Source organism: Eubalaena glacialis, chromosome 3 (assembly GCF_028564815.1).
Source record: "Eubalaena glacialis isolate mEubGla1 chromosome 3, mEubGla1.1.hap2.+ XY, whole genome shotgun sequence".
In the NCBI taxonomy this organism is placed as follows: Eukaryota; Metazoa; Chordata; class Mammalia; order Artiodactyla; family Balaenidae; genus Eubalaena; species Eubalaena glacialis.
Window position 1 is genome coordinate 88,582,868 of NC_083718.1, and position 18,222 is coordinate 88,601,089.

Here is an 18,222-nt window from a genome sequence, read left to right on the forward strand (position 1 = left end):
CTGGCAGTCTTCTTGATTCCTTTCCGTCCACCCTCCCATCCCATCAATCACCAAGTCCTACAGATAGTTTACCTCCCAAATATTTCGCAAAACAGCTCCTTCTCCTCCACTCCTATTGCCATGGGCCTCATTTAGGCCTTCATCATCTCTTGGTTGGCCTATCTGTTCTCCTGACTTCCTGTCTTATCTTCCTTGAATCCATCTTCCCCACCTATCAGAAGGATCTAGCATGTTCCCTGCTGCTTAAAGCCTACCAGTGGCTTCCTATCCTCCTTAGGATAAAGTCTACACTCTTTAAAATGGCACAAAGGATTACGCCCTGCAGACCCTTCAGCCTCATTCTATGCCTAGAACTTAAATTTAGCAACACAAAACCACTTACAATTCTCCACACATACAATGTGGTTTCTTGTCGCTAAGCTTTTGCTTCTTTCTTTTAACCCTCCCCCCCTTCCCATTGACTAACCAATGCTTACTCTCCTTTGAAGACAAAGCTCAGGGGTCATCTCCTCAAAGACTCCTTTGTAGATTTTCCTTCCATCTCCTCTATTCAGCTGGGTTAGAGATGCCTCATTTGAGTTTCCTTATACTTCATACGATCTCTATTACTGACTCCTACCATACTCTATATCACTTGTGTCTCATGCATCTTTGAAGCCTCAACTTCCCAGCATAGTACTTGGAATATAGTAGGCACCCAATTAATGTTTATTAATGCATGAATGGCTAAATCCAAAGTTCTCCATGATCTGTCCCCTGCTTACCTTTCCATCCACCACCACAAGTCCTCAATATCATGTGTTCCAGTCATACTGAAAGATTTGAAGTGTATCAAGCACACAATGCTTTTTCCTGTTTCTATGCCCTTGTAAATACTATTTCTTCTGCCTGAAATGCTTTACCCCGTTCCTTGTTCTATTTTTATTTTTTAAGATTCAATTCAAACTTCACATGCTTGGCAAGGCCTTTTCTGGTGCATTTTACTGTTCTCCTTAGTACTATAGAGTAATCTGTACATACCTCTATAGTAGCCCTTATTATACCATTTTTATTTATTTGTTGATAACTTTCTCCACCAGCATCTAGCACAGTAGCTGGCATACAGTAGTCAATAGATGTCTGAATTAATGAATGCATGTGTAGAGACATAAGTAAATGAATGGCCAAGGTGATAATGTAAATAAGGTAAACATTTGAGACAGGGACTTACGATGCCTAGTCTTTCAACTATATTACGCTTCTTTTATCAGTGTGTAAACCTGGATGTACATAACTAATAGGAAGAAGTGGCTTTGTGATAGGTTCATGAAGAAGTACAAATTATGTAGACATAGTTAAGGAAATAGTTGAAAGTGGTTTAAAATTAAATCAGGCTCCAGGATTTAGTTTTAGATTTGTTTCCTAGTGATTGAAAGAAAAGGTCTTAAGTATTCAAAGGAAAAAAATTTCCTCTTCCGAACAGGTAAGTATTATGACATCTAATTAAGAGCTCTTAAAAATGAGAAGAGTTGTGTTAAGCAAAAACAAAACAAAGCCAAAAGTTGTATTGGTTAAGGATTTCACAAAATTTTAAAGTAACTATGACAGTTATGGGAAAGTTGCTTTAAAAAAATTTTAGTGGTAAAATATACATAATATAAAGTTTACCATTTTAACCATTTTTAAGTACACAGGTCAGTGGCATTAAGTACATTAACACTGTGCGACCATCCACCTGCAGAACTTTTTCCCCAATTGAGTCTATATCCATTAAACAATAACTCCCCGCTCCCTACCTCCCCACAGCCCCTGGCAACCACCATTCTACTCTCTGTCTTTATGAATTTGATTGCTCTAGGTACTTCCTGTAAGTGGAATCATATAATATTTGTCCTTTTGTGACTGGTTTATTTCACTTAGTATAACATCCTTAAAGTTCATCCATGCTGTAACATGTGTCAGAATCTCCTTCCCTTTTAAGGCTTAATAATATTCCATTGTATGTATATACCACATTTTGTTTATCCATTTATCTGTCAATGGACACTTAGTTTGCTTCTACCTTTTGTCTAAGTGAATAATGCTGCTATGAATGTGGGTGTACAAATATCTGTTCAAGTTCCTGTTTTCACATATTTTGGGTATATACCTAGAATTTGAATTGCTGGATCATATAATAATTCTATGTTCAATTTTTTGAAGAATTGTCATACTGTTTTCCACAGTGGCGACACCATTTTACATTCTCAACCAGCTATACACAGGGTTCCCACTTTCTCCACATCCTGGCCAACATATGTTATTTTCTGTTTTTGTTTTGTTTTTATCATAGCCATCCTAATGGGTGTGAAGTTTAAAAAAATTTTTTTAACCAAAAACACAACTATTGGTTACAACTATTTAATGAATGAAATCTCCCTACTTTCTTCCTAATTCTACTCCCACTCCCCAAAAGAAGAGGAAATGCACAAGCAAGCCTTCAAGAACCTCAGAAAGCAGAGAATGAGGTGTCAGCACACACATTATGTACAGACATGGACACACGAGACTATGTGACTTCCACAGAAATGTTTAAAAATAGTTTGGCCAAATTTGCCCTTATTTCTTTCTCTTTATTTACATTTCCCCCTTCCTTACTGTACACATTACTTAAAGTTCACATAAGTAAAACATAGGGGAAAAAAACTTAGCAGCTGACTAAACAAGGTATCCAACTATAAAAAGAAAACAGTCAACTCTGTTAAATATAAGAAAACCACTTATTCTGCAACAGCAGCTGCAACAGTTACTTTAGACAGTAATCTGAGAAGGTGCACACTCTCTAGTATGTGTCTCCAGGTACGCAGGATGGTCATAATCCTCTACATTTATTTAACATCTAACACATTAAACATGTCTACATATAGGGAGGAGGGCAGGGCGGGAATTCATGCCTCCATTTCAGGAAACTAAGGTTCAAAGAAGTTAAGGACCAGGCCAAGGATAGGTAGTAGGAAAAGGTAAATTCAGAATTCAAGTTTTCTGGGAATTCCCTGGCAGTCCAGTGGTTAAGACTTGACGCTTTCACCGCGGTGGCCCAGGTTCAATCCTTGGTCGGAGAACTAAGATCCCGCAAGTCATGTGGCGCAGCCAAAATAAAAAAAAAAAGGAACACAGAATTCAAGTTTTCTGACTGAGTTCAGAACTTGTGTCCCTACATTTTGATATCCCTCAAAGATACTTGTTTTTCTGTAGTTGCCTCCATTGGTTCAAGTCAAGGTTCCTAAATTATATGGCCTGATGGAGTTCCTTGGGGCTTCACTGAACTTTTGGGTAATTAGCACAGTAAGTCTGCACGTACGCTGTTACTCATCATATTTCCCAAAGCCTAAAGAAATCAGGTTAGGACTAAAGAAAATCAGTCATTGAGCCAAAAAGAAATTCAATGAAGAGAGCAGATCTTGAAAGTTCTCATACAAGGAAAAAGAAATTGTAACCATGTGTGGTGATGGATGTGAACTAGACTTACTGTGGTGATCATCTCGTGACATATACATATAGAGTCATTATGTTGTACACCTGAAATTAATACAATATGTTAATTATATCTCCATTAAAAAGAAAGCTAGGTCTTAAAAATTAAATAATTTAGAACCAGGCCAAGCTACAAAGTATTAAACCAAGATGATAAAAAATTTTGAATCATAACCAATCATAGTCATAATAATTTTTGTGAAAGCAAAGGACTTTGTATTATTACTAAATAAAATATTTTATTAAAAAATTTAACAAATCTAGCCTTTCTTGTTTTTTTTTTTGAAGAAACATTTGTATGTGAGGGTGACAGTAATTGTGCTGTAATAGGGACACTTGGATTATATTATGTTATTTATACATGGGCAAACTAAAATGGAGAATTGAGACAAATAGGACAAATTGTCCCAAATCCACTACTGAAGAAGAAGAAACTGATTTGGAATTCAAAAGTGGCCCAAATTGGATGTGTCCAGTAACTGGACTTATCCAGATAATTCTGCCATCTCCCAGTTTGTCACAACAGGGGCAAATATTGTTTGAGGGCTTACTACCATGTGAGAGGCATTGTGCTGATTTCAACGGATTGGCTCACTTGATCCTGCTCCAGACCCTGTAAGATAGAAATTATTACAAGACCTACTTCAGCTCAGGGAAATTATAGTATGTGTCCAAGTTAACCCAGGTAGCAAGTAGTAGAACCAAGATTCCATCTCAAGCCTGTCTTATTCCTAACTCTTAACTACTATGCCCAGTGATAGCAGAACAGTAGAACTGATAAAAATTTGGTAGGCAAGTAAAGTCAGTGGGCTGTTTATCATGATTTTAAAAACCTACCTGCAAAAAACAAAAAAACAAAAAACAAAAAACAAACAAACCTAGCTGCAGAAATAAGCTACGTATAAACTTCAAAGTTTGCTCAGGAAAAATATCCAGTCTCAAAGACGAGAAACCACAGCTCAAAGAAGTCAGGCAGTTTAAAGGCCACAAAACAATGGAACACAACTCTTTCAGCTCCTGTCTAAAGGCCAAATCGACTTTAACCGTCCAACATCAATTATGTCATATTTAAACATTGACTCTGTCTGGTCCAGGATGACAACATTCAGTTTCTCCTGTCGCTTTTGTTATTGGATCTGACCCTGTCAGATTTTAAATTCCATTCTTAGAATGGAAGCTTAAATCTTTTTCAAAGCAACCTTGAATAATAATAAATTCACACAAGCTTAGCAAGTAAGTAGTCATCGTGTGGCAAAACACAGTGGATGGTGGTTTTGTGTGCTGCTTGGGGATTGGGTGTTTATCACACAGCAGTGGATTTCATAAATTCCAGGGTTGGGCATATTTCTAGTGGGGGCACGCTCGGCTATCATGAGAAGATGCAGGATTAGATAATCAACAACAACGAGGAAGTCAGCCAAGTTGCCGCCCAGAAATTATTTACCAGAGCAGCTGCAGTTCAGAAATGCTAACAAGCCAGTCTTCCTGGGAGTGGGCCATGCTCAGCTGTAGACCACTTACAGCGTTTTCTCACTTTACTTTGCTCCAGAATCAGGAGCTCTGTGTATCGCAACGGTTTCTCCCTTCCTTGCTTTATATATTGTCTTCCCCCAAAACTGAACCTACAATTAATATTTGCTATCAAGAGGGGGCAGTGGTACCTAATCATGTAGGTATATGCCCTAGTTGTTCTGTGCTGAGGGTAAGCAGCCGCCTCCTATGTGTTTAAATATTAACAGAAGCTGAAGCTTAAAGGGTAGTTTAACTTAAACACTCAACCAAAAATAGCCAGTCTCACAGAACCAATTCTTATGTATAATTTAATATTATTTTATTTCTGAATTCTCTGAGCATCTTGAAAGAGAGAAACCCTTAACTCCTTTTTTATTTACTTGCTCTGAAGTTGATACTTTTAGGTTTTTATATAACACTCTAACTCTTAACAACTTCTCTTAAAATTAAACAGCCTTGTAGCTTCCTTTACAATTAAGAATTATATATATCTACTTTAGTCTCTCCCTCAATCAGCTACATAAAGGAGGACTTGCCACTTGGAAAGAAAAAGACAGAACCCACTCTCCAGTCCTTTTCTCCTGCAGTTTCTCATATTTCCCTTCCCTGTAGTCATTATGGTGAAATGCTTGATTGCCTCTCACTAAGACAGTAACTTTTTACTCTTCAGTACAAATATCTCAATAAAAGTCTGCAGTAGTAAAGATATGTGAAATGATAAAATAATTACTATTCATAATAGAATTTTATTACATATGTTTCACAAATACTGGTTTTCTTTAAGAGAATCCATGTATACAGCACCCAAATTATTGCAGATTCTCACTTAGTTGGGCATGATTTAATGCTTTTACTATATTTAAAGAGTCCTTCCAACACTAAAGAAAAATCAAGCTAAGTTTAGTCACAGAACAGGGCTCTAAATTCTTATCTGAACTACCTGACTTACCATGTGATGCACTGCACATCAGTCTCCCTGTCTCTGCCAACATGGCTGCTAATTAATTGTCCTAAACTTGTGGAGTCACAAAGGGACTAACATGGATGAACGTAAAACACATTCATGGGAATGTCTGAGGGTGAGATTAAAGGAACCAAATTGCTTCCTCATTTTTAAATATCATAATAACTATTACTACTAGTAGGCATACAACTACTACCCTCTCATACATGTAGGATGCTATGAAGTTTACAAAGTGCTTTGATTATGTCTTCTTATTTAATCTTTAGGGCTGCTATTTATTCATACTCTCAACAAATAATTTTCAGGGCCTATGGTGCTGTGCATTATTCTTAATGCCAGTTCTACAGGGACTGGAACAGGCTCAGAGACGCTAAGTAACTCGCCCAGGTCTCCAATTGTCCAAGATCTGTGGTTTTCTAATCCCGATTGTCCAGGTCTCCGATTGTCCAAGATCTGTGGTTTTCTAATCCCTTGTCCTTCCATCAAAATGCAACTGCCCTGATTTCTATCAATCCCTCATCACTACATAGTGTGATAAACTAACTTCAACTATGATGTTAATGATTGATAATGGCTTTATGTGTTCTGCTTCCCAAATAAGGGCATTTTAACCTAAGCTGTTGGTGTTTCCCAAATAATCACAGCCAAACGGGATGAGCAATGTGACAGGCGAATGGAACAAAGGTATGGTGAGAAGGGAAAGGAGGGGACACAGTAGTTTGAGATTCCCCATATTATAGGATGCCTGTAGCTGCCTGACTACTCTGCTCTTAGACCAGGAAGAGACAGAGCCGTCTCTACTTCCTGAGTGGGACTAGTGGCGATACGGGAGTCTAACAAAGGGTTGTCACCTCTGCATGTGACAATGTCCTGTGGCCCACTTACCCCCACCATACCCCGGTGCAGGTCCTATAATCCTCTCAGTCACACTTCTCCAGGACATCAACGGTGCCCTCTCACACCCACCCAGAGTGTCCCCTTAGCCAGTGCAGAGCAGAGGGTGAGACCAACTGACTCAAGCAGTCATTTGATTCAAGCTAAAAACATCTTTTCCCTCAAATTATCTAAGAAATTGCCCCTTTCTTCTGCCTTGCTTTGGAGATAGTTAATGGGAAAATGTCCCTCCCTCTGCACAGTGAACAAATTCATTCACTATTCCTACTCCGAGGCAAATACTGCACTCACGCTCCCCTTCCCCCTCTCCCTGAGTTACCAACCCTCACTTGGCAATATCCTCCTCGACCCCTGGCAGCTCCATTGAGGCACATTCACTATATAGTCACATAAAAGACAAAAGATGAGTCTGGATCAATTTCAGGAAAATTCAGGTTAAAACATGGAAATCCAGGAAAGTCAGAAAATAGGGCTAAATCCCTCAGATTTAGCTGTTCATCTTAGTTGAATTTACCAAACAGTGGTTTGGGTCTCAGAGACACCAGTTATTCCTCTGATCTAAAGCATTATCTAGCAGCCTATAATGCTTCCCAAACTCCTTCTCGACAGGACAGGGCACACATAGATAATGATAATATTGGTATAGTCCTCTGGTGCAAACAGCTGGAGATTTAAAAACTGATAAAGTCAGAGGCCACCAGCTCCAGGTCGCTCAGGCCACTTCAGGTCCTGCTAGCCCAGACACTAAGAAAGCTAAGGAAACCAACATTGTGGCAACCAGTTAGGAAGCTTAATCCTTGTAAACCATAGCCTAATGTCCTCTTACCAAGGTGCTGTCTCATCTCACCCTCAACTCAGCCAGTCCCCTCTGTGTTCCTTCCCAACCCCACTCTCCCATCAATCAAGACAGCCCTCCCTTTCAGGGAAGCCGCCATTCCCTCTCCCACCCCACTCAAGGCCAACGGCTGTTCATTCCATCAATACCCTTTCTTCATTCTAAGGTGAACTATTCCTAAAGATGAAAATGCCTAAGACCCTGTCCTAAAAGCTCATCTGCATAATCATCTTCAAAAACAAACACAAATTTCTCAAGGAACAGAAATGTCCTCAGCCCCTGCCCTGTTCCCCATGGCATCATTCCCTGCCCCCATGTGCCAGAGCTAGAAGGGTCCCTTCTCTAAGCAGAGCGTGTGACTTGAAAACTACCAGCTTCAGTCACCTCTGGGGCTTGTTTAAAAATGCAGATTTCTAAGCTCCCCCTACCTTACTAAATCAGAATCCCTGGGGGTAAGGCAGTAATCGACACTTTAAACCAGCCCCCAAGGTGTTTGATCTACACAGTTCCAAACCAGAGTTCGAGAGCCTCTGATTTAATCCAGCTCGCTCTCTTTACAGAGTAGGAAAGTAGGAAACAGGCACAGATGAGGTGAAATGGGCTTGTCCAAGGTCACACTGGCGTTAAGGTGACCAGACCAGGCCCGGAACCCGCCTACCCCACTGATTCGCACAGCACCAGCTAGGAAGAGCTCGGGATCTGGATGTGTCCACCACCAGCCCCTGCCCGCCGAGCCACAGGCCCCCGCACTCACCCTCTTGTAGATGTCCTCCCTGCTGGCCTCATACTTTTGCTGCATGCGCTCCTCCAGGAAGTAGATGCGCAGCTTGAGGCTGAAGTTCTCCTTCTTCAGGTCATTGAGGTGCTGGGACAGAGTGCGATATCCATTAGACATGGTGGGCAACCCATGGGGAGGAGCACATGCCCAATCGCCCCCTCAGCCCAGGAACGTGGCGCAGCTGCACCGCAGCATGAAGCGAGCCGGCGGCGACGCTGCGAGGCTACGGCGACATGCCCCTGATGGCTGGCGCTCCCGCCCGCACTTGGGCCTGGGCTCGCTGCTCTGGGTGCTGGAGCGCAGCGCGCTTTCCTTTTTTACCTCGGGAGATATTTGCGGAATCCCTGACAGAGGAACATGCTGCGTGAACTCAGACACAAGTGGTGTAACCCGACTCCAAGCTAGGACTCGGCTCTCACCCTCCCTCAGCCTCTCAGGCCCAACTGTAGGCAGTTAACAGTTTCTCAGAAAAGAGAGGGGGCTGACCCTCAGAAGCTTCCAGGAAATGGGGAATGGGAGTAATTCAAGGTGATGGTTGGGTTGCAAGGACACAGAATGGCCCACAAAATGGTGACCACGTATCAAATATCCCCCTTCTGTCAGGTGCAAATCTTAAAGAACGACTGATCAGAGGGGTTTCTAATTTCCTTGGATGATCCAGAAGCTCACCTCTCATCAGTTCCTTCCCAGTTTTTCTCCCTGGACCTTTCAAGCCCTGAGGCAGTTAAAGAAATAGCCTTTATTACCATGCCCCTCCCCCCATACACACCTGAGCCACCTCCAAAGAAAGGGCCAATCTTCTAGTTCAGTGGAATCTTTGCAAAATCTGTTTACCAGTTACACAAGCTCCAGGAGGCAGGGTCAAAGTTTCCTCCCTCTAAGGGATGAGGGCGAAAAGAGGGTGGGAGGTGATGGAGGGAGGCGTCAGGCTGGAGCCCAGAGATTTTACCCAGTCACTAGTTCTTAACTCCGGCACCTGCCAAGTGGAGCTAGGCACTCATTACCAGATCCTGCTCCTAAAGCAATTTAAGATCCTTGAATGACAGCTGCAACATTAGCAGGAAGTATTATTTATACCACACCACACGGGACACTGAAGGTGATTGGGAGACAACCCCACAGCACAGATACCAAACACAGGTTCTTGGTTGCAGTAACACTAGCTTGAAAAAAAAATTAATATTAACATCCAAAGTAAAGGAAACAAAAACTTTATACAATTCAAGTTTCCTCCCCAACCTACCTGCTCTTCATTCTTCTAAATCTTTCTTCACTCTTCATAATAATTCCAATCAACCTCCCTTTTTGTACACAGCAGGTAGTATGTTGGGCATGAGGAATACAAAGATGAAGACAGTCCCAGCCCTCCAAGAAATAGGTGGCCATGGAGATGTAGGTGCATATGTTTTACACTATAATCCTCCAGGCCTGTGTTATTCAAACATTTTACATTTCACACTGCAATCCAGTGCATGCACACACACACACAACTGAAGTAAAAGTTCCCCAAAGCAATGTTAACCGTCACTATGTAGGATGCACTCTGATATTTCCTATTCCATTCCTCTTTTTGGGAGTGACCCACTGAATTGATTCCATGACCCACTAATAAGTTTTGTCCTAAAGTTTGAAAAATACTGAATCTGTGGGAACCCAGAAGAAAGAGTGATTCATTCTCATTGGGATGGTGAGAGAAAGAAAGGTTCGACTAGGAGTTGCACTTGCACTTTGCTTTGAAAAACAGAAAAAATTTGAGTGAATAAAGTGGCCTCAGGAGGGCATAATGAGAACTGAGCATTCTCTCAACTAGAGCTGGGTTATAAGTAGGCAACACATTTCTTACCTAGACCACTGGTAACTTAAGACAATATATTCTTCATTTTTAAAAGATGCACACATTTAAAATGCATTTAGCTAATTTCTTTAAATCTGTGCTCTTAGAATAAATGAATTTCACCTAGGCTTAGTTAGAGACAGTGAGGAAGAGAAAAGTCTAAGATAAGACTCAAGAAGATCCTTTTCTGGTCCCAGCTTTGTTACTAAATCGCCATATGACCTTGGGAGTACACTTCTCCAGAGGCCTAACTGTCCTCATTTATAAAATGAAGTGGTTGGAAACGGTGATTTTAAGGCCCTTTCCTGGTCTAAGCTCCTAGAGGAATAACCTGGTTATTATTACCTCCATTTTGCACAGGGGGAACCAGGTGCCAGATTCTAGATTAGTGTTTAATCATGCTTTTGATGTCTACTTGGATTCTTTCATCATGTAAGATAATTTAATAGAAGCTTTATGGAAAGTAAAATTGCATATGAATGCAGGTGTTCTTATCCAACCTATATATTTCTTTCTTCACATTAAGCCTATTTTCTCTTATGCCCTGTGATCCCTTGTTCTTTTCCTATCTCTCTAGCCTCTTCTCTGTGTTGTTTTTTTTTTCTTTTTTTCCTGGCTCTTTAAAGCTACTACTTAAATGATAATTAGTCATTAGCCTTCTGATTTTTTTCTCTTCACACTTTCTCCCTTAGAGATTTTATCCACTTTTAGGGCTTTGACTTTTGCCTCCCAAACAGTCCCCAAACCTCCATCTGAGTTGTCTCACCCAAGATCTAGCCCTACATATCCGGCTCTTTGCTAAGTGGTTCAACTTGAATGTGCCATTCTCATGACAAACCTCATGGCAAAAACTTTTGCAACAGTGTCTATCCTGTCTGCCAGAATTCATCCAGCTAGTTCTTCTCCTTATTAAAGCTAAAAAAACCCATTATTTTAAAAACATTATTTTCAAAACTCAAATCTTATCCTGTCATCTCCCTTACTTAAAACTCCTTCACAGGCATCTCATCACTCTTAGTATAAAAGAAAAAAAAATCACACCCTCTCAGGAGACCCTGCCTCTTTTTTCAAGTCACTTTCTCAAGTTTGAATTCCACCCAAACAAAGCTTTCCCTGCTACGCCAGACTGGAAAAACTTTTTCCTCTTGAGCTCCTAAGGCAAATACTAACGTTTGGCAAGTGCTCATATGCTGCCTCATGGTACTGCTTTTCTGTTGTCCTGCAGGGTTATTTACACATTTTAGAGCTTGTAACTTTTTCATGTGTCTACCTCTCCAACTAGTCTGTAAGCTGCCCAAGGGTCAATGACTTATATGTCTCTCTATATTCCTTCAGCTCCCACAATTGTCTAGAAGACCTCTCCAGTTAATTCTTCCCACTGTGCAGTATACAATCACCTCAATCAGACTAGAGTGTTTTGAGGGCTGGCAAGGCATACTTTGTGTCTTTGTATTCTCATTGCAGAATATTTAGGGTGCACTCCCTAAATATTTGTTAAATTAATGAATAGATAATTACTGCATATATATTTCATTTTTTGCTGATTTGATCTGTTAAATATGGGCTAGCTTGCTTATGTTAGGTTGGCAAAAAAGTTCGTTCGGGTAAGATCTTACGAAAAAACCCAAACAAACTTTTTGGCCAACCCAATATTATTCTCATAACTTTCCAATGATATAGAAAAGTTTGTTTTAATGGTTCCAAAGAAATTACATCTGCTAGAATGGTGACTAGAAAAATAATGTTTTGTTCACTTAAATTGCTAAGTTTATATGCCCATCTTGACTTTTCTCCTGAACTCCCATCTACACCTAACTTCCTAGTAGAAATCTCTACTTGAATATAGACAGTTCATACTCGTGATATATAAAACTGAATTCCTAATTTTTCCCAGCACACATGTTCCTTCCTCTTTGGACCCCATTTCAGTTTGTAACCACCAATATTTGCAGTTGTTTGGGCCAAAACCTTTGAACTATTCTTGACCCTTCTTTCTCACGCACATCATCTCATCTGTCTGTAAATCTGTCTATCAAGATTTCTATTTTCAACACATATAGAGAAGCTATCTACCACCACTGCCACTAGTACCTTTGCCACTCTGGCCCAAGATACTGTGATCTCTCCTCTGAGTTATTTGAATAGCCCCTAAACTGGTCTCCCCACTCCCAGCCTTGCTCCCCTATAGTCGATTCTTAGCATGGTAGCCATATCACTATGAGGGTTACAAAATGTCAGATTGCTCCTCTGCTGGAAACCCCCAATGGCTTCCCATCTAATTGAGAGTGAAAGGCTAAGTCAGTCGTTTTGTTAGCCCATGAGTCCCAAGGCCCTGCATAATCTGGAGCCTCTCCCCTACCCTCTCTTCTACTTTTTTCCTACTATTCTTCCCCTACGTACTCTGCCCCAGCCACACTGTTTCTCTTTGCTGTTTCTCAAAAACACCAAGCACCCTCCCTCCTCAAGGCCTTTCAGCTTATTGATCCTTCTGAATAATATGCTCTTTCTTTACTTATCTGCATTCTCTTCCTCACCCTCTTCAAGTCTTTGATCAAATGTCACGTCCTCTATGAGGTGACCACCTTATTTAAAACTGTAACTCACCCTATGCCTCACCCCAGCCCTCCATGTCTCCCTTCATTGTTGTTTTTAATCCCATAGCACTATCATCTTCTAAAATATTATATTTACTTATTTATTTTGTTTCTTGTCTGTCTCTCCCTACTAGCATGTGAACTCCATGAGAAAGCCAGGATATGGGCCTGTTTTGTTCACTGCTATATCACCTGTACCCAGAATGGTGCCTGGCGCATAGTAGGTGCTCGAGAAATACTTAATAAAAGAATGGATGAATAACTAACCTGCTGACTTTGACTTCATTGGATTTAATCCTAATGGAATTTAATCTGTATACAAGATTATGCAGATCTTGTAGGAGGAAGAGCATATCTAAAGGTAATTTTATAAGTAAAATTAATTCTTCTAACAGAATAATTTTAATGTACAATGCAGAATCTGAACTATGTACAAGAGTTCTGAATAAATGGGGAATAATATATGATAAATAATAATCAAAGGGCAGTATGAACTGTACAAATAGTAAAAACTATAGAAATTAGGAAAGAGAGGCTACCAGAGAAGGTTCCAGAGAGAAGTGACATTTTTGCTCTCCTTAAAGGATGAATCAAGTTTGTATAGGCTGGAGGGAGAATACAAGGCAATCTAGGCAGGTAGAACGTAAGCAAAGGTGCAGAGGACCAAGTGGACTGAAACAAAGGGCACATGCTGTCCTGTAGTGGGTGAGCAGAGAGGACAGGAAGTGAAGAACCATTTTAGAAAGATCTTGAAAGTCAGGATGAGGAGCCTGAGTTTGTTCCTTTAGCAGATCCTCGTTCTCAGTTTGAATGAAGGGTGAGGAACTACTTACTACTTACTTTATTTGCTTATTGCTTATGTTTCGTTTTACTTGTTTGTGTTTTGTAGCTTTAGCAAACAAAACCACACACACCTGGGCTGCTCACTAGACCTCCTAAATCAGGGCCTCTCAGAGCTTTGGATAAGCGCTGCACTGCTTAGGAAATAAACACTGCAGGTTCTTGAGCAAGGGGCAGTGCTTCTATCTTTGTTCTTCCTTTTTAATGTAGTATATAGAAAATCTTTACTCTCCTCTGAAAATACTTTTTCCAAACGTTAACAGTTCTCCCCTGCTCCTTCCTTAATTTCTTCTTCCCACCGCTTCTTAATGTATTAGTCCAGACTGGAAATAAGACTTTAATAAGAACTCAATCAATGCCAACAATAGTAGGAGATTACAACCCAGCTGTTGTATGTCATGCCCCATTAACATAACCGATTGTCAAGTCAGCCTTTAAAAAAAACTCAGCCTCAATTTGCTTAATCATATTCAGACCCCCCAGATAGTTCTTACAATGGAAATGCTTGAAAACATATTAATCTCTTACCAATCCCTCTCCTAAAAATACAGTTCCACTCCACTAAAAATGATTAATCATCTTAATTGACACATTCTTTTCAAATATAATGAAACTTTTGCCACTTAACTCCACTAATTTGATATCTGTGATAATTCATAATTTTACATTTCATGAAAATAAAAATATTCTTAAATAACTTAATATGGTAAGCAGAGGAACAGGAGAATAGTGTTTTAAGCAATCTTTGACATTTTACTATCCACTTACAAACTGGCAATAAATATTATCACTATTATACATATTTATCTAGGTGGGATAGCACAGAATTGTGGAAAGGGCAATAGCTTTTGAACCAAGGAGATCTGGGTTCAAATCTCAGCTCTGCTATTTTCTAATTGTGCGACTTTTGGAAAAATACTTAATAGTAATTAACTGTAGGAAAGGAGTCAGGAGGTCAGATTGGGGTAGGCTATTAAGAGTGTTGCAATTGCATCTGTAATGTGAACTTTTATTTTTCAATATGAGGCAAATAGAGCGAAAATAATATTTGTTAAAATTTAGATACGGGGGGACTTCCCTGGCCGTCCAGTGGTTAAGACTTCGCCTTCCAATGCAGGAGCTGTGGGTTCAATTCCTGGTCAGAGAGCTAAGATCCCACATGCCTTGTGGCCAAAAAACCAAAAAAACATAAAACAGAAGCAATATTGTAACAAATTCAATAAGGACTTTAAAAAAATGGTCCAAATCAAAAAAATCTTTAAAAAAAAATTTAGACATTGGATACATGGACAAGTGTTTTATTGTTCTTTGTATGTTCTTGTCTGTGAAATAGTTTATTATTTAAAAAAAACTATTTTAAATGGAATGAAACTGGGAATTACAGGAAGGCAGCTTTCAATTAAATATAAGAATAAATTCTCTAGTAGAGTTGGATGTAATGAACTTACTGCCACACTCCATCCATACATTCATACATCAAATATTTACTTAGCACTTACATTATGAGAGATAGTAAATTTCCTGGCACAAAAAGGAATCAACTGAAACTAAAGAACCACTTGTCAGGGATATTGTTAAGAATTTCACACATCCACTAGGAGTTAGTTCTGGAGAACTTTTAAGGTCTTTAGCCATCCTGAGATTCTATGTTTGAAACATATTTTCTCATAGAAACAATATTACCAAAGGCAGCAACAATGAGAGAGCTGTCACTTTTTGAAAGATCTCAGAGCACCCCACCAGCTCTCTTATGGTAGAGCCCTAAAAGGTAGTGGGAGTCTACCTGTTCAGACTGAGTGCTCTGGTTGCCTTGCGCAGGAAGAGGAAGAGGAGATAAGTGAGCATAAAGGATATGATATTCCAAGACAAAAGCAGCAACAACGACTGGGGACCTAAGGATGACCCTCAACAGGCTTTGCTAACTGTTACATTTTCAAAACAGACCTGTGGGAAAGTCACACCAATGGCTGGAGAGTGCTTCCCGCTCTTTAGCACCCAGGAACCCTACTTGTTTTGGATTAGACGGCAGGGATAGACACGAAGGGATGGGGCAAGGAGAAGGAGGAGGATGGTTTGTTTCACATATAAATATTTTATTTGTAATACATCTATGTGTCTGGGAGTCCCTATGCTTTTCTGGTAAAATCTAAGATGGAGAAATACAAAAGTTTAATTACTGGCTGTTTTGAATGACTTTGACTTGTATTACAAAATTAATTAGATATAATTACACTATCTTCACAACAACAATCACTTGTATAGGATTTGACAATATACAAAGCACTTCCATATATGTATTATTTCATTTTATCTTCATTACAACACTGTGAAGTAAGTGGATTGGATATTATTATCCCCATTTTATACTCCAGGGAAGTAAGACATCAGGAAGTTAGCTGATTTGCTTAGCTAGAAAGTGGAGGAGCACAGACTACAGCTTCCAGCAGTGTGACCCATATTTCATACTCATCAGGGCCTTAATCATGACACTAGATGACCCCTGTGAACCTAGGATTCCCCTGTGACTAATAAGGTACTTCCATTTCTACCTTAGGTCCCTGCATCTTTTCAAGAAGTATCCTTCATTATAAATAATATTGCTTGTGACCTCAGAGGATCTGACCACCTGAACCTATATAAAACGTAGTTTTCTCCATTTTCAAGGTGACTAAACCAAAGCTAGTCCTCAAAAGATTAAACATAGGGTTACTATATGACCTAACAATTCCACTCCTAGGTATACACCCAAGAGAAGTGATACATATGTCCACACAAAACAGAAGCATCATTCGCATAGTCAAAAAGCAGAAACATCCCAAATATCCAAAAACAGAAGATTGAATACACAGAGTTTAGCATATCCATATAATGGAATACTTCTCAGTCATAAAAAGGAATGAAGTACTGACACATGCTACGACATGAATGAACCTTGAAAACATTATATAATGTGAAATAAGCCAGGCACAAAAAGTCATATATTACATGATTCTATTTATATGAAATTTTCAGACTAGACAAATCCATAGGGAAATTAGATGAGTGGTTTCCAGGGCCTGGGGGAAGAGGGAACAGGAAATGACTACTAATGGGTGTGATGGGTTTCTTGGGTGGTGATGAAAATGTCCTGGAACTAGATAGTGGTAATTGTTGCACAACTCACTGAATACACAAAAAACATGGAATTGTACACTTTAAAAGGGTGAATTTTATGGCATGTAAATTACATTTCAAAAAAGCTGTTATTTAAAAAAGAAGAAAGAAACCAAAGCTGGGAGAAGTAACATGTCCAGTCCTTTGCCTTTTACAAAGGATTTTTTTATGATAAAGATTCAATTCAAGTTCAATTCAATTCAATTCAGTTAAAAGCAAATGGTTTAGAACTGACCATTTCTAAATGTATATTAGTCCTACTTAGATTATGGGGCCCTAACATAAAGGCTAGATAAAGTATACTTTAAGTGGCCCTCAATATTAAATACTCATGGATTACTATGTTCTATCAAAAGTTAAAGTTTTGTTACAATTCTTAAATAAAACAGAAAGAAAACATGATCCACCCTACATTTTGACAGGAAAAACATACTCATTAGGCTGACCTGAAGAATATGCATAACTTCTGCCGAACATTCTAATAAGGAAAATGTCAATCGAAGTCAATCAACTTGGTCTTCCACTCATCAACCCTTTCACTTCCACACAGGGTTTCTGTCCAGTGTTCCAGAAGTCAGCTGTTGATGCCTGCCTCAGAAAGCAGACTGAGAACTCTACAAACATCTGGCTTTTTTTCTTTTGGGTTGCACAATAAACAAATCTTTCTTCTGAAACTCTGTTTCTGAAATTTCAACATAATCCCTGAAGTTTCAGTCTTTTAAATGCTAAAATATTAACAATATCATTCAATTTTTTCCCCTTAAACTCAGAAGCATACTGATACCCATCCTCTACACAGCCTTTTCTTGAAATAAGTGGCCTGATGGCAAGACAGCTAACAACAGAGCTATTATATCAGGTCAATAAATAAACCCTGTCTTAGGCAGCATCATTGTGTAGATAAATGGCAGGGGTTCCAGTGATGTTCCTGCTGCCTTCCCCCACCATAGATACACACCCACACCACCCCCAATGATCCTGGAATAACAGGGTGTTGTCATCATCATATTGGAGCACTACGAACTATATAAAAACAAAACAAAACAAATAACAACTTCCCTGGTCACCAAAAATAAATGGCCCAGCCAGAAATAGCACTGTCAGAGACAGTTAAATGAGTTCCATGGCAAAACGACAGTTGAGCTGCACTGATGCTGGGAGCTCCCAAGGATTCCTAGGCTCCAAACTAGATTCTCCTACGGTTTGGCCCGACCAACAAGAGCAGGACTTGGTGTTGTTTGTTCACAACTGGTTCAACCCAGGAAGATTATTTGCTGAGCTTTTAGTATTCAGAAGGGAACGTGCCAATTTATGGCCTCACCTATT

General features: G+C 39.7%; 1 protein-coding gene across 5 annotated transcripts in view; it reads right to left on the reverse strand.

Moving 5' to 3' along the window:
- PDE4DIP (phosphodiesterase 4D interacting protein) overlaps positions 1–18,222 on the reverse strand; it is a 204,184-nt gene that overhangs the window by 127,191 nt on the left and 58,771 nt on the right. For 3 of the 5 annotated variants that reach the window (XM_061183609.1, XM_061183602.1, XM_061183608.1), the window contains one exon: positions 8,452–8,562. In XM_061183609.1, coding sequence (XP_061039592.1) covers positions 8,452–8,562 — 111 coding nt within the window. Of the gene's footprint in view, positions 1–8,451; positions 8,563–9,144; positions 9,186–9,244; positions 9,275–18,222 lie in introns of those variants that run through there. The other 2 variants (XM_061183604.1, XM_061183603.1) reach the window with 2 other exon arrangements.